Below are 17,441 nucleotides of genomic sequence, written 5' to 3'. Positions count from 1 at the left end.
AAAAAAGAAGAAAAGAAAAAGAAACAGTAGTTATGGTTAAATACTTGGATTTTCTTTTTAAATTAAAGTGCACATTTAAAAGTTGGCCATCCTATTCTGAAAGCCCAAATTTAAGCAATTCCCAACGTTCAGAATTGACCTAAAAATCCTCTTCCCGTCAGATACAACACAAGCGAGACGGACGCACCCAGTAGCGGTGGCAAAAAAGACTGCCCCGCCGAACCTTCCTGTGGCTCCGACTGCAGACGCCGGAGGTCCCGCCTCTTCTCCCAGGTCCTGCCCCGCTATTGGCCGCGGTGCCCTGCGCTGCAGCCAATGCCCGACACGTTTGGAAGAGCGACCCAATAGGAGACCGCGTCAACGTAGCTCGCTAGGGAAACGGGCCTGGCCGGAAATCTATGGCTACGGAAGAGGAAGTCGGGTAGCAAGCGGTGAGCATCGGCATCTGGGCTCACATCCTCCTGGGAATCCGCGAGGAGCGGCCAGGGCCTGGCCAGTGCCCCGCGGAGGGCCACACCAGTGGCTCCGCCCTGAACGAGGCCCCCTTTGTCTCCTTTGTGAAGTCAGCCAGTCCCCGGCTCCCCGGGGTGCTTCTCACATCACTATAAGGCTAAATCACAAATGCGGCGCTGAGCTATAGCTTAGGCGTTCTGAAGAACAAATCACCTGGGTCTCATTGCTAAGGGCAGGATATGCTTTCCAGATCCCTTTGCCGGCATCTTGGTGCCTCAGTTTACTTCAGGACCAGTCGCATCATCCCTAGGATGAACCTAGGATCCTATAACCTTTCTCAATGAGGATCTCATTCATTACTTATCCAGTATTATATCCTGAACTGGCTGATGTGATATTGCATATGAGACATCTATTTCTATCTAATATGGGATTTGAAAGGGCTAGAGGGATGGTTCGGTCGATGGTGTTTGCTGCACTTACAGAGAAATATTAAGTTCCTGTCACCCACAGCCTCTGCCAGCTCCAGGGGCTCTTGGACTCTTCTGCCACCACCACCACCCCGCTTTTTTTTTTTTTTTTTAATTTAATGAAATTACAAGCCGGGTCTGGGCGGTAGTGGCGCACACCTTTGATCCCAGCACTTGGGAGGCTGAGGCAGTCAGATCTTTGTTAGTTCAAGGCCAGCGTGGTCAACAGATTGAGTTCCAGGCGCGCCAGAGCTGTTACACAGAGAACGTTTGTCTCAAAAAACTGGGGGGGGGGGGGGGGGGGGGGGATTAGGGTTAGGCTACCCGGTCATGTTGATGTTGTTTGCTCACAACAGGAAGAGGAGAGTTAATGGGCTGTTTGGTTTTTAATTTAGAAATAAATCAATGACTTTTTTTTTTTTAATCAAGATATCTTTATTAGAAGCCTAAATCAAACTGAAGATGTGCTTTGGAGATTTTCAGTGAAGACTGTCAGTAGCATTAGAATTGATTATTCTGAAATAAAATGCAATAGACGGGCCTGGAGGTCATAAGGCCCGAGCTAGTGAGAAGAATGAGTAAAATGGAAGTGTGTTATTCATTCATGGAGAACCCTGGCCCTTCAGAGCCCATAGTCACAGGCCTCAAGGCTGTCCTGTAGGTAGAGACTTAAGAAAGTGCGAAAGGTCTCGGCATCTATCAAGTGGGATACTACGATGGGGTCTTTCTGCATGGCAGCCATCCAGACCTTGAGTTTCGGAGTTGGGACTATACATCTGTGGGAAGACAAGAAGGGTGATGTGAGCTAGAGTGACTGGAGAGGCCTCCCAGGGGCTCAAAGTACCACTGCACTTTACCTCCCTAAGCTTTTCAAATGATCTTTAAAATGCAAGCAATAGACTACAAAGGGTTCAGATTTGAGTGCTGTTAAGGTCTTTGTTTCACAGAAGAGGAAAGCCAGCTTGAGAGTGACTTGGTCAGTTAGTAAAACTTCAAAATGAGAGACTGACAGACCACAGAGTGTTAAATTCCAATTTCCCATATGAATTGTGAAGAGAAGTAGCCCCAGAAGGCTGTATTTCTAAGAGCTAGAAGTAGCCAGTTGTGGATGACTGCAAGTTTAAAAAGCAATGTGGAAATCTTACAAGTAGGTGGAAAATAAGTAAGAAAGGTGAGTTAATACTAAGGTTTCACCAAACAGGAAACTTGAGAGTGTTCTTTGGTTAATTAAACTTGTACTGATGGAAGGAGATGGGGTGCATATGACTAAAATTCATCATATACGCCATTGTGGACTCTTTGCCAGCAGAGAATTCTAAATTCTAAGAAAGCTCTACTCATGTCATAGATAGATGGCCCCCCTCCCCAGAGCTGAGGATGAGTAAATGGTGATCTGACAGGTTCTGTAATCCCAGGTCTCTCCTCTCTGTTGGTTCTCATTCATGCCGGTGATATTAAATATTCACCTTAGTTCAGAAAAATTCCATATATACTATTACAGCTCTCATCCTAAATTATGCACAGAATATTCAAATGTCTTACTCGCTGAGATCCAGTGCTTCCAGTCGTTGAAACCAAGGCCACATAAGATAATCAATCATCGAGGGAAAGCGCTCACCTAAGAAGTTTGTCGTTTCAGACAGTTCCTGAATGTTTAAAAAAAAAAAAAAAAAAGTAATCTAAGTTTATTTGCGCAACTAAAAAAAAAGTCATCAAACAACAGAGCCAAATTAGGTAGAAAATGTCTAAATTCCTTTTATCCTGATATAGTTAAATTGGGTTTTGATATGATTTAAAACCCTCTATAACTCAGCAATCCTAACTGGATCTAATAGTAAGCCAATGGTTCTCAACCTTCCTACTGCTGCGACCCTTCAATACAGTTCCTCATGTTGTGATAACCTCCAGCCATAAAGTTATTTTCATTGCTACTTCATAACTAATTTTTGCTACTATTATGAATTGTAATATAAATATCTGTGTTTTCCAATGGTCTTAGGTGACCCATGTGAGAACTGCTCTAGTGTATGTACAGACATGTCAGGAGAGTACCAAGGTCCTTGTGCTCACAGCTAGCACTAGGAAAAGCAGGAATGCTAACACACAGAGTTGTCTTTTCGAAAGGAAAGATGTATACTCTGTTCTACCCAGAAGGCTGGGAGTCCAGGTGGCTAGTAGCCCAGGTAAACCCTGTGCTATCTGTAGGGCCAGGCAATACCTGGCTCCCAGAAGCTCCCACAACTAGGCCTGGAGGTGGCTAATGCTCTAGATAACCGTGTTATCTGTATGGCCAAAGGCTCCACCAAGCTCCCACAATGAAGACCGGAGGAGGCTGATAGCCCAAGATGACCTCTACGCTGTCTGTGTGATGGAGACCACACCGGATCCTCCCCTAGGCCTTTAAGATGACTCATGTGCGGGTCTCATGCACTTTGAGAAGAACTTCGATGTAATCATGACTTTGCACACAGAGGACTGCACTATACTTAAACACACCTACAACAAACTGCCTGGTGTCTGACTCAAGATGTTTGAACCAACAAGCTTCTGAGTCACCTTGAACCAGATTTCCTTCTTGCCTCGCTCGAATTGTTATTCTGCCGACCCTGGTGGTCACACCCTCAAACTGATGAACACTGCAGCACTGTTTGGAATAGCTTGCCTGTGAGCGTGTTCCTTGTTCAGAGTAGAGGAGTTTTGATACAGTCAACCCTTAGAGCACTGAACGCACATAGAAAGAGCTATACACAGCGTAGGTGACTCTTAAAACACTAAGCAGTGTGTAAGGAGCTGTTAAAACACGCACATGCTACAGCTGCATTTGTATTTGATGCTAAGGCTTCACCAAAGAGAGAACTTGAGAATATTATTTGGTTAATTAGACCTGTAATGATGGAAGGAGGTTGGGTGCATATGACTAAAATTCACTGTCTATATATGACACAGTCAAAGAATTTTAAAAGACAGAACCAAACTAATGTTCGCATTATAAATGACCTCTGTAGTTTTCCTCAGGGACTGTGTCATGTTACCCAGTGCAGAGAGATTGTTCGTGTCTTTCTGATTATTCATCTTCACTAAAATCAGAACATGAAGCATGTGGACATCTTTCCAGCTTCCATGCTGTCCCACAGGAAGCCAGGAAATAGCAAATTTGATTTAAGAACAAATATAAACCTCTACAGTGAATTTCCAGTAAAGAAACTGAACTGCACAGTACAGCAGGCACAAATTAAAATGCCCTATTAAATTGCCTTAGGGTTTAGAAAAATAAGGGAAGTTACCAACCCATTTTAGGAGATTCAAATATTCATAATAGACCCAAAAAAGGTACCAGAATAGTAAACTGTGAGTCAAACCCATGAGGACATAGAGAGAAATCCTTTATTAAGTCTATAAAGCGTATGAAAACCCACTTAGAGCAAGATGCCATCCCAGTGACACTAAGATGGTTCAGTACCAGAAAAAAAAAAATCTATCTGTAAGAGCACTGCAGGGAATCATGAAGTTGGCCTGGCCTAGCTGTCTTGAGAGGCATGAATCATAGGGTTTTTTTGGGTTAGAGTCTGTGGCTCCCAGAGCACTGAGTGCCTTTTCAGTTCCTGAGAAACTTCAGGCCACTTTGTGCTTCTCTGTGTGTCCCTTTAGTGGTGGAGGAAGCGGGACAGGACAGTTGCTTTTAGACATTCATCTTGGGTACCCTTTATAGCGTGCAAATGTCATTGAATCTTGCCAACAATAGCTTTGTTGATCCTGGCAATCATTATATTCTGTTTCTGATAAAGGTATAAAAAGTCTGATTGCTCTCAATAAAAATTGCCACAGCTTAAGTTTTGCTGTGGACCCTCCAACCAGTCTGGTTTAATTCCTCGAGGCCATATTAGGTGATCTGGGCCTGGTAAGTAAGCACGGGTGCTTACAGACCACAAGCATCAGGTTAACGAGAACAGGCTCTGTGAACTTCCCATAGATGTAACAGATACCAGGAACTTCAGCACTCTCAGTGTAAGAACGGGCAGGCTAGGGCTGAGAGATGGATAGCTCAGAGGTTAGGGGCATGCACTGCTTCTCTAGAGGACCAGAGTTTGGTTCCCAGCACCAACATCAGGGGGCTCAAAAATGCCTGTAACTCCCACTCCAGGAGAACCAACACCTATGGCCTGCACTGTCCCCTCACAGACATAATTATAAGTAATAAAAATAAAATGTTAAAAATAGCAAATTAGTAAGAGGCGCTTCATTTAAAAAAAAACTGGATAAACTCTATGCTTAGTGATCAAATGCTAGGATGCATTTGAAGGTAGCACCTATGTAACACCATGGTTAATTGTGAACAGAGTGTCTCAAGACCAAGAAGAAAGCTTTATCTCAAGGCACAAAGGACAGCTCTTCCCAAAAGGAAAGACACATGGTCTCCCTCACATGTCTGCATTCCTGGCAGACTTCGTGGTGGGAAAAGTTTATTACATCAGCAACAGGGAAAAGCAATACAGTGGCATCTATAATCTGATTATAACTAGGTTAAATTATTATTATTACTATTACTATTATTATTTTAAGTATATGAACATAGACTGGGAACAAGAATAGAAAAATCAAAACAAGTGATGTAGAAAATGTAGGTGATATTTTTCACTGTTATTTTAATGCTGATAAACACCTGCTGATTGACTGACCCAAATCTCGAAGCAGGATGCTCCAGTCTCAAGGTCTAAACAGAGAGATGACATGGCCAATTTAAACCTGTCTTCTGGGTTGCTTCAAGCTACCCATTCTTGGCCAAGCTGTGAGTACAAACGTCTGACCACAGCCTTGCTCCCAGTGGCTGTAAATCGGTGTGGGAGGGAGAATAAGGCATGTGTAGTCAGGCATGCCAAGCAGCACCAGCACTCAGGTGGCTGAGGCAGGAGGATCATGAGTTTAAGGCCAGTGTGGGCTGCATCGTGGGTTCGAAGCTAGCCTGGGATCTCATGACATCTGCCACAAAAACACTAAATAAAAATACAACGTCAGTGATGGTTCCTTTAGGTGTCTGCATTACATCATGAGTAGAGGAGCTCACAGAAATCTGTTGTGCTTTAGTTTTCCTCGTCAGACTGATGTAGAGAGTGAGCGCGTGAGGGGAGGAAGGGAAGAAGAGAAATGCAGAGCGAGGCGGCCACTCTTTGTGGTGAACGCTAAGAGAAAGAGTACCTCTTCTAGCTTCATCAGCTCTTTCTTCAGTTCTTCTCTTATGCTGGGATAGTCTTCCTTCCTCTTCACGGTGATAACGCTTCTAACCAGAGGCGGCACCTGGAAAGACAATGTTTCAGTTTGTCAGTGTGAGGCTAATGCCTCCCCGACACACCCACACACCCACACAAATCCCTCCAGAGTGCTGCAGAGACAGGTGTAGATCAAGTTGAGGAGTGTACAGAAGCCATGGCCTGACATTACAAATCTTTTTTTTTTTTTTTTTTTTTTGAGGACTAGGATGTGAAGTTGCTCTGAATTTTGTCATTTGAAGATAACGGGGCCCACTTTGACAAACTTGAGCCAGAAATATCATAAATAGACAGTGGGGGGCTTAGAATTGAATGACTAGGCCTGGAACTATGGGAACTTTCTAAAATCATACCGAGAAATAGGCTAACCAAGAAGTACCAGCTGCTGCCAGTGCCCACAGGCATTTGTACCACTGCCCATTGAGATGGCTAGGAACACTCGCCCTAACATAGCTCCCCTAGAATTCAATCCTGCAGCCTCCACCATCGCCCCTAAAAGGAGGCAGCCATCTGAGTGCTGGTGTTACAGACACGCATGGCTTATGGGCACGCACATGCCCTTGTGTATGTGTGCATACGTGTGTGTGTGTGTGTGTGTGTGTTGGAGACAGGTTACATGAACTGGAGTATGTGGGTGCAGTGCACCCCTGCATGTGCTTGTGGAGGCAGAACAGAGACAGCAGTGACTTTCTCTGTCACTCCTCCTTACCTTGCTGCCATATCAGGGTTTTCCACTGAGCTGGGGTGGCTGGGGAGTGAGCATTCCAGATCCGTTCATCACTCCCCCGCTGCCCCCCCCCCCCCCCGTGCCTACCCATAGAGCATTTCCTCATTGATTTTTTAAACTCCCCAGCATTGCATGTATATAGTCCAGCCATGTCCACTATTCTTTTACCTTTATAATTCTAAGCCAGATAACTGACTTCCTTGCCATTTTTTTTTCAGTGTCTCCAAAACAGAATGTTCTCCTTGTCAGTCTCCCTTCTACATATTTTTTTTTTAAAAACTCTTTCTTTATAGACAAAATGCTCCTTTAATATACTGACCATAATACCAAAGTAATCCATCTGAGCGGATAAAGCAGCGCATGCCATTCTCGGTGTTAAACACACACCAGCTGGTCCATCTCTTTACTAATACTAATTTGAATCAATCAACTCTGATGCTACATTTTCCCCCTGGAACTTTATGGGTTTGTCCCTGCTGAAGACTGACAATGACAATTAAGAGCTGGTAGGTCCCATGTGTCAGAGTCTGCTCTAGGCACTTGGTGTTAGACCTGTTTATAGATTACCACACTAGAAGTGAGGCAAGCAACCTGCCCAAAAGAGTATAAACATTTTCCAAACTAGTCACACTCCCAGGTAGTAATGGATCAGTGGCGGGAGCTCAGCCCTCTCCTGGTGGTGCTCACATTGGCAGGGCAACAAGAGCAAGAAGGCGGGCAGTTGTGAGGGCAGAGGGCCAGCAGCCTAGATAAGGGAAAGTTTAGCAGGGAACAAGACTGGAGTCCTGAGCAGCCTGGATACGTTTCTAGAAAGCAGCAGGTCCAAGCATACAGATTAAAGATGACTAAGCCAAATAAAAGAAAGGAGGAAACACCCAGCAAGAACTGGAGAAAAAGGGGATGTGTGGCAAGACTGAAAAAAAAAGGTCATCAGAGGTGGAGCCAGGAGAAAGAGCCAAGAGGGTTGACTGTGAAAGGGGAGCAGGGAGCAGAACATGAGGGCCTGGCAGGGCATGGTGAGTGGGCTACAGTCCTCTGTTAATGTCCCCAGTCCCTGAACCATCACAAAGGCAGCACTAATGTAGCATAAACGAGGGTGTGTTGTTGGGTTGTTTTTGTTTGTTTGTTTGTGTGTTTGTTTTTTCAAACAAGAGCTGGAATTTCTTGCACACACCTTAGAGAAGAGCTGAAGGGTCATCTTCTGACGAGTTTTCTTGTAAGGGTCAACTGGAAACAACTTCTTCTGCGGGTATGCCTCATCCAGGTACTCACAAATGATGGCCGAGTCAGAGATGATGTGACCCTGACTGGTCTCCAGAACAGGCACCATCCCAGAGGGATTCTTCTTTAAGAACCATTCGGGCTTATTTTTCAGGTTGATATTGATGATTTCATGCCTGAAAGACACAAGACTACTGAAGAGAGCAAGGCATTTCTGTTTTCCTGCATTAGTGTTGACTAGTTCTACCGTCTACTTAGTTGACGCTGGCTTCTGTGTTTATCAACGTGTCTCATGATCCACCTTCATCACACACTGTAGACTGTCCTATTTAAAGGTGCAACACTATTCACAGAGCACCTTTTTTTTTTTTTAATCAGCTCATCTGTCAGTGGCCATGGACATTACACTATTGTGAACAGAACTGCAGTGATCAAAGTCTTCTGGACTCTGATAGGAAGCAAATTTGGATTATGCTCACTCCCACTTAGTATATTAGAATCAGCCCAATGAAAACAGTTTATTTTTGGTTCAGTTCAAAATGAGTTCAGCTGATTCAACTGAATTCGTTTTGCTAATATGAATTTTGAAATCCTTACAAGGCTATTTTTTCTAATCCTAAAAAAAAATCTTATAAAATGAACCAGATTAAATCTACATGTTTTGATATGTTTTATTTTTTAAAAGCTTTAGAAAGCATAGAAAGCATAGGGCTGGAAGATGGCCCAGTGGTTAAGGCCACTTGCTACTCTTACAGAGGATTTGGATTCAGTTCCCAGGACCCACACCAGGCTTCTTTTGATCTGTGGGACCCTGAAAACATCATGCACATAAACTCATGTATACACACACACACACACACACACACACACACACACACACACACATACACACACACATTAAATCTTTAAAAGTATACAAGATGAATAGAAAAGAAAGATCACTGCATCCATGCTAAATCTAGGTTACGACTGTACACACCTTGTATCTTGCAGAGACTATAAGAGAAAGGAACATGTTACAAACCTTAAAGCAATGTCTGTATAACTCCAATCAGGAGTAATATTCATTACCACAGATCATTCAAAAGTAAGAAACCCCAGCATGTCTGACTTCCCACTTCCTCGCCATAAGGAAACAGACTTAAGTTTATGGATTTAAATACATAACCCTTCACAAAAAGAAATAGCCAGTGTGAACACTGAAGTCATTGTACTTCCGTGTGTGCGCGTCGAAAGATTCATGTACTGACATAATGAATACACAGACTAGCTGCCAAGGGAAAATTGAAACCCTCTGCCATAGAATAATAAGCATCTCTGAGAATTATACTTTGAAAACACAAGGCTGGTCTTGGGCTTTGAAGATCAAGAACATACAAGCAAGCTGGAAGCTCGGCGTTTTGAGCCAGCATTCAACAGGCCTGAGCCCAGAGGCTGGAAGACGCTCCCTACAGAGACCATGTGACAGATATGAACTGTATAAGATGTTGGGAAAAGTTTCCAAGGGTTCAAAACCTAACTGTGAACACAGTAGAGCAGTTATATGCACTAACTGAAAGTACCCTCTCCCTCTCTAAGAGCCTGCCTCCCAAGTGTTACGGTAAAATAATCTCAACTTTGCTTTGGAGAAGTGCTGGTTGAGAAACATAATTCTTTTCCACCCAGAGTTTCAGCGGAAACATGTAATACAAGGCAGTGTGCCTCTGAATCCAGCTGTTCCCTGTTCTTGGACTTTCCCATTGCAGGAGGACAATAAATATATTTTGTTTTTCAATTCCATTTGAGTTTCTTAATGATGGGGAAAAGTTATGACTAATGCAGAAAAAATGCTTTAGATAAATAATGCCAAAAATATTTTCATGTGTGTTTAAACCATGATCTCTTCTCCAAATAAAATTAAAATCGTTACGAAGTGGTAGTTAATTTTAAAATACTTCTTTATACATCTTAACATTTAGTGAAAAGAACTACCTGCCTAGCCAATTCTCCCCCATGAACTAAAAGTAGTTTGCAAACTTTAACTGTATACCTGAAATTTTCTTTTCTTTAAATTATTATTATGAATACAGTGTTCTGCCTGCATGCCAGAAGAGGACACCAGATCTCATTACAGATGGTTGCTGGGAATTGAATTCAGGGCCTCTGAAGAGTAGCCAGCGCTCTTAACCTCTGAGCCATCTCTCCAGCCCCCGAAACTCAGCAGGTGTCTAATAATTGTTCAAAAAATTCCACAGAGCATTGAAAGGAAAATGGTCCAATGGACACAGTATCAGAGAAACGCCAAGTGGCTCGCCAACTGTAGATAACCTGTAGGCCAATGACTTAGTTTCAATGAGGCTTATCAAACAAACTTAGACACTCCTTTATTTGCAAGAGCATCACCCACATGGCTGTGCATGTGAAGAGTTGACTCTAACCTTTGTTTCTATGTGAAGCACTATAGAGGCCTCCAGGTGAAAGCAAAGTTCAGTGGACCAGGAATCCCGCGACCAGAGCTAAGCCATCCGCCTCAGTGTTCAACGACCTTGCATAGACCACTAATTTAACTGCGGAAATAGCTTTTCTAAGCTGTAGAACGCTTAAACAGGCTGCCCTAGAGCCCTACGGTCCGTGACAATGTGACAACTCTTCTCTGGAAAAGAGGGTGTGAAACAAAAGGCTGGGGATATTTCCCCTGTACCCAAAACCAATGCTCCGAGGGTCTGAAGCTGGGTGGCCAGCCCCGGGTGACTCCGGAGTGGTCGCCCTGATCCTCACCCGATTCCCTTGGCCTGCAGGACCATCAGCACCCTCTCAGCGAAGGGGCAGAACCTCATGCTGTAGACGCGGACCTTGCCCTCGGGGACTGGGCCCGGGGGCGCGCTTCCTGCAGAAGAGAGAAGGGGATCAGGGCCGAGGTCCCAAGGGAATCCCGGGGATCCCACATCCCTGGAGCCTCCCCGCCTGGGCAGCCTCACCTTTCCCTAGGCTCCTGGAGGATGCCCCCGACATCGCTGCACAGAACAGACAGAGAGCCACGCAGGTCCCACTGATGTTTGCGGGCCACTCGCAAAACACGTGGCCTAGCCTTGCCTATTTAAGAACCAGCGCTCAGCCCCGCCCAGACCGCGCCCCCTGGCCTGGAGCTGCCTCGGAGCTTAAAGGGAAAGCACCCCCTGGAGGGACAATACCACAGAGGCTCACCCTGACCCCCACAACCCGTCAGCGCTTAAAAGGGGGACCTGTGGTCCCTTGTGTCACTCTGCAATCCACTTGGAGATTTACCAAAGCAGAGATGCTCGGAGCCACCCCATGCTTCCATGCAAAATGGAGTTGCCTGGGTATTTTCACACTGGTACTCTGGCCCTGGCCTCCGGTACCTCCCATACCGACCCCCTGGCATGCCTTGGTAGTTCACATGGTATGGGCCCTTTGGGATCCTTGGTGCTAGGAACCCCTGGGCCTTACTGTCAGCTCTAGCTCTGCCACAAGATTTCCAACTTATATGGCTTGGTCTCAACATTCCAGAGGGTTCGCTCCAAAGGCTCTTGCCATAACTTAACAACTCTGTGGTGGTGGTCTATGACTCTGTGTGGTGGTCTAGCCACCTGGACAGTATTTTCCTTTTTCTGTCAGTACTAGCTTACTATGTATGGGCCACCGTCCCTTCTGTTATCCACAGAAGCACATTCCAGCCCACAGAAAAGAGCACACATCTGGATGTTATTAGCCAGAGAATGTGGTTGTACTTTCAAACTTAGATCCTTAAAACATTTGTTTGGAAACCTTAGAAAGAGCAGAAGCAGATTTAAGCACAGTGAGTGGGCAAAAGACCCAGCCAGAGGTTGTGTGCAAACTTCAACGTTTCACTTAGGAGTCATGAAAGTGGGGCGGAGTCTGTGTGCACCAGGATTCATACAGCCAGTACTTGAAAGCTTGTTACTCCGGTGCTATTTACGGAAGACTATGTCTGGGTTTTGTTTGCAGCTCTATTATTGGACAAGCAGAGGCTGTCCTTGGAGCTCACTCCAGTTTTGATCCTGGCTTTTTCTTGTGTTCACCAGAACACTGGAACAAAGTACCAACGTGACTTAAACAGCTGATACAGCTAACAGACGCAGCCAGGGAATGGCAGTACTCAATTGGCTGGACTAGCAAACATGAGCTCTTCAAATAAATTTTAAAAAGTACTGTTACAGCAAACCACTGTACTAGGTTATTTGTCTGAACTATATTAGAGATGATACCTAAGTCCTAGCAGTTGAGAACTTAGTACATGAACATCAGGGCTTGCATCTCCATTGGCCACAGTTAAAATGGCACAAGGCTGCATCTTTTGTAGTTTGAGGTGTCAATAGTTAGCCTGAAGAGACTAATTTTAACTAACTACATTGCAAGAAGGTGAAAAATTAAAACCCTAGTAACAAGAAATGGTTTTCACCTTCCAACTAACGCCCACCTTCACTGCCCAGATGTGTACACTTGACACAACAGCCTTCTGGAACTTCTCAGGAGAGCGATGGGTAACTTCATACTTTTAGACATATAATCTATAGCGACGGGATTAAGTTCAGGCGTTGAAGTTCACACTAACTGCCTCACAGCTGATGTTCTAATAAAAACATCTGACTATTCACTCTTACAAGACCCTATTCTAGATATCAGAAAAGGCACCAGATAGGTTTCTGTCATTCCTCTAAACCTGAGGACATCTTAGATTCCAGCAATAGTAGAGCTTTGCAGACAGATCATCCCATGAGAAGGTCACCCCAAAACAGGGCCCATCGTCTTGTGGAAACCAGGTTGTCCACACAGGCCCTAAAGACTCCCTCAAGGTCACTATGCAGAAACAGACTGAGTTATGTTCAACCAAATCACAGCGTGATCAGCACCATTTGATAGTGCATGCCTCCGAGCGCTCCCCAAATTCTTCCTCCACTTAAACCTAAAGCTTCTGTCAGCATCTCAGGGAGGGGTTAAATACTTAAATGGCCAGAGCTAGAAGAACTCCAAGCTATTAGTTTGAGAGCTCACTTCTCTAAACCTTGGGTTTTGAGAATATCATTGGAAGCCAAATACAGTCAGTACACCATCTGAACTGTCTTTTGGTTGACTCAAGCTTTTGTCAGAGAACACAACGCAGCACTATTCTCAACTCACCATGGCAGAAAAGCCACAGAGCACACCCATGCTTAAGAAAGCACTGTTCTCTAGTCCAAAGGAACGCGGAACACAAAGGACCCGGAAGGACTAGGTAATCAGCCAAAAGTCAGATCAATGATAAAAGTAGAACATGTTGTTAGGTGTTCCTGTCATTAACCTTGTGTGAGAAGTTAAGACAAATTGAGATAGATAGGGAACCCAGTAAGAGGACGAAAAAACCAAACTGAGCCTCCAGGCTTTAACCCATTACCCAGTAAATGCATGTTGCCAACAGCATTGTTACAAACCCAAAAGATAGGTACCAAGGCCAGGGTGTGTATACTCTATGAATTCCTTATGACTAAACCAAGATGAAACCAATGAGGTTTCAGATGGCTGCACAAAGGGTAAATAAGGCGGAGGAAGGATTAGCAAAGAACCTATCCTCCTGAGAATCCTTCCATCAGCGTCCACAATCAACAACGCCAGAGCGTTTGTCAGCTCAGAATCCTAGCATTCTCTCAGGACTGACTCAAAAGGCACTGCTTTTGAGGTCAAACCACTAAGCAATACACTGTTGGATTCCCACCAGGTTTCCTCTACAAGAACACCTTTGACGTGTGCTGTAGCAGTTGCCCTGGTTACTCTGCAGAAACTTGAAAGCTTTTACTGAAAACACTTGACTTTTTCCCAACGCCTACACAATTACCTGGTGGGCGACCAGAATGGGATAAAAGGCCTGATGTGACATTATGTCTGTTCCATTTGCAGCTACTGAGTAGACCAGACACTACTTAGCTCTGCCTGTAGACTGGCTGGTCATCTGAAAATGCTTTGTTCCCGACTATAGTATAGAGTGAGCTTGCCATATTGCCTGTCAGAGCAAATGTGCACTTTTCCCTCCTCCTGCCTGGGGTTTCTCAGCATCTGCAGCTCTCAGCCCATTGCAAGGCTCAGAAGAAACCAGAAGGCCAGCGTCTGACATTTTTAATACTCTGACTTCATACTTTTCAACTAGGAAAGGATTTTTTGTTTGTTTGTTTGTTTTATTTTGTTTTGTTGCCCTTTCTCATGAATCCTTAGACACTTTTGAATATTCACAACTGTGGAAGTGCTGCTGTCAGAGGTTTGGCTCAACTTCTTACAGTGAGTAGGGCCTACCACCCCCGGCTCAGTCCAAAAGACCAGTTGTGCCAAGGTTGGGAAATGCTTGGGTTTAATTATTTCTAGGTGAGTCTGACCTCCAAGACAGCGTTCTTCTCCTAACACTCTGTGTCCAGGTGATGTTGGCCACAGAAGACCCAGATGTGCTATCTGTCAAAAGTCTACATTTATACATTGAAATAGATCTTTTCCCATCTCCTCTGGTTTGACCAAGGGAGAAATTGTGCCTGCATGCACAATTCCTTTGGAAGGAAATCGAGGAGAGAAGACAGTGCAAAAGGAAAGCGAATGTTGTTACAATCAAAACAGAGTGACTTGTGTCAACTAACGCAAGTTTAAGCAAGTGAAGTAAATCAAGCCAGAAAGGTCTTGTGCACATGCTAACCCTATTAACAGCTCCCACAAATATCTGCAGGTTACACCCTTGCATAGAGGCCGCTGTGACCTCATACAAAAGGCACTCCCCCAGGACATCTGTGTAGCCTCTGCCCCAACCTCAGACTGAAGCAACCGAGTTTCAGACTGTTCTAAGTCACTCTGTAGTATACTTAAAAAGTCGCAGGACATTCTTCACATTTGAGTGGAGAGTGGGGTATGACTTTCATATGAACTCTGATGCTCCATATTTGACCACATTCCCTGTATGAGGCGGCTTGTTGGTACTCAGAGGAAGGATAGCAGAATATCAAGAAAAGACTTGATACCCTATGAGCATATACAGGGGGATGAAGTCCCCCTCAGCCACAGTCATAGGGGAAGAGAGGTAAGGGAAAAATGGGAGGGGGGAGGAATGGGAGGATACAAAAGATGGGATAACAATTGAGATGTAATATGAATAAATTAATAAAATATATTTTTTAAAAAGTCGCTTCCAGGCATTGTTTTGTCCAAATGACTCCATATTATAAAAAAAAATTCCAATTCTGGGGCTGGATTACTCTTTTCCTTGTTTGTGAAATACAAGCCAGGAGCCACACACTGATAAACTATTCACACAAACTATGACCACCTATAAACTTAATAAATTAAATCAGGGGTGGGGGGAGGGAAGAATGGGAGGATACAAGGGATGGGATAAACATTGAGATGTAACAAGAATAAATTAATAAAAAAATATATTTAAAAAAATAAATTAATTAAATCAGGAATATATGGACACATGGTATGTCCAAACCACATCAGATACATCTAAGCAGCGAATGATGCAAACGCATCCTTTGGACCACGTGGTCGACGGGATGCCCATCACTGCATTAGGAAGCATCAGACCATCATGTTCCTGCACCACAGGATCAGCAGGCTAAGACCTCCAAGCTCTATGCACTGGGTTCCCGCTCAGCATCAATTCCCTTCCTGACTTGGAGCCCAACAAGCCTTGCTTGAAGCTCTGTGCTGTCAAAATCTTGAGTCAGAACACGGCAGTGTCTGGGTTCCCTGCCTTGGTATCCCTTTCACTTCACTCTTGCCTTCCCCTTGAACTCTTCTCTAATGCTTTAACTCTTTCTTAGTCACTCCATAACATGCACATTCTCCAACATATATTGTGTGTGTGCTCATGTGTAATATGATGTGTATTTGAGAGTTCATAATAGTAATTAGAATGAAACTGTGATGGCCAATGGCCACGGTTACCAAGTGAAACCAGTAGTTGATTAACTAAAGCCAGTGGGATTGATGTAACTTGTGAGCTTGTTGCTCTAAAATAAACTCTAGCATATGGAAAGCCACAAATGTGGGCACTTATGTTTCTGAAATAGCTCATTCACTGATATCGTCTGTGAAGTCAGAGAAGCATAGCTCCACACATCCACACTCTCGCTGAAAATAGCCTGAGAAACGCACCTGGTCGAGAGTGGCTGAGCCCTGATTCAGGTAAAGAGCAGGATTCATGGTTTACACCACACACACACACACACACACACACGTGCGCGCGCGCGCGTGCACGAGCAAACCAGTAAGACCCTGTCTCAAAAAGAGAGGGTGCGTGTAAGGGTATAGAAGGTGCCTTGAATGGGGTTTAAATGATAAGGTATGGACAGGAGCCACTAGGATTGCACAAGGGGGTTAGGACATTTCCTTGTACTGAAAAAGAAATTCTGATAAGAGTCCTAGAAAACTTGAGGGCTACAACTGGAGAGTAAGGCCCCAAGCAAATGCTACTGGTGTTGGAATGGTTCATTCTCAGCTGCCAGGCTCACTCAAGAAGCCTCTTTCCTTTCCCATGGCTCCGCAGTTGCCCATCTTCCTCTTTTACCTCAACATCACTCTCATTATTAAATATTGTTGCTGTGCCTTATTGTTTCAAGTTTTTGATACACTCATCCCTGGCTTTCTCTTTATAACTTGCCCTTGCTTCGGCCTGCTTAAACCACCCATAGTTTATTATTGTGGGCCAGGGAAAGAACAGCATGACCCTGACTTGACCCCAAGCTCAAAACCAGGGCCATGAAAAAGAATCCCACCAATCCCTGAGCATGAAATCCCGCCAAACCCTAAACGCGCCCAAGATCTGGCCATAAAAATCCCACCAACCCCAGGCGCACCCCCAAGGAACCCTATATAAAGCCTGCTTTCTGCTCAGCTCCCTACTGCTTCTCCACTGAGCAGAGGCAGCTGCCCTCCTGAGCTTTCCCCTGCCAATCAGTCTCTTGTGGGAGGTTTGCTGTGTGGTGTGACTTTGTGGTATTCCTTGGTTCCAGATTGTCAGGATACTTTTCCCAGAAGAGCTGTAACACATGCATCGCATCGGGAAAGCCTTTCCCCTCAGAGCTATAACACAATCATGGTGTGAGTGCTCTCGGAAACCAAGCGCAGCCACTCTCAAATGTATATTATTTTCTTTGAAGAACCTCTGTTTGGGTTTTGTTTTTGTTTTTTTAATTATTCACTTTACATCCTGATTGTAGCCCCCTCTCTCATCTCCTGCCGGCCCCACCCTCCCTCGGCAACCCTCTTCCCTCCTCTCCTAGTCCTCAAAAAGGGGGAGTCCTCCCCTGTCATCTGACCTTAGCCTAACAAGTC

The 17,441-nt window shown here is 44.6% G+C and overlaps 1 protein-coding gene across 1 annotated transcript; it reads right to left on the bottom strand.

Annotated features, from left to right (window-relative positions):
* Positions 1 to 1,406: 1,406 nt before the first annotated feature.
* On the bottom strand, positions 1,407 to 11,251 carry Gsto1 (glutathione S-transferase omega 1). The gene is made up of 6 exons (XM_051146756.1): positions 11,093 to 11,251; positions 10,893 to 11,001; positions 8,089 to 8,311; positions 6,117 to 6,215; positions 2,466 to 2,569; positions 1,407 to 1,699 (listed from the first exon to the last, which is right to left on the bottom strand). The coding sequence occupies exons 1-6, from the start codon at positions 11,124 to 11,126 to the stop codon at positions 1,546 to 1,548; spliced, it is 723 nt and encodes a 240-aa protein (XP_051002713.1). The 5' UTR covers positions 11,127 to 11,251; the 3' UTR covers positions 1,407 to 1,545.
* Between the last annotated feature and the right edge of the window lie 6,190 nt (positions 11,252 to 17,441).

This window comes from Acomys russatus, chromosome 5 (genome assembly GCF_903995435.1).
Source record: "Acomys russatus chromosome 5, mAcoRus1.1, whole genome shotgun sequence".
Lineage (NCBI taxonomy): Eukaryota > Metazoa > Chordata > Mammalia > Rodentia > Muridae > Acomys > Acomys russatus.
Note: the sequence above shows the minus strand (reverse complement) of the source record. Positions and strands in the feature narration are given on the sequence as shown.

What these genes read in the sequence shown, in the direction of transcription:
- Gsto1 (XM_051146756.1), bottom strand. Translation starts at nt 11,126, where the DNA reads ATGTCGGGGGCATCCTCCAGGAGCCTAGGGAAAG. An exon ending in CTGCAGGCCAAGGGAATCGG is followed by an intron (nt 8,312 to 10,892) that starts GTGAGGATCAGG and finishes TGTGTCTTTCAG; the next exon opens with GCATGAAATCATCAATATCA. An exon ending in GAAGCACTGGATCTCAGCGA is followed by an intron (nt 1,700 to 2,465) that starts GTAAGACATTTG and finishes GTCTTCCCACAG; the next exon opens with ATGTATAGTCCCAACTCCGA.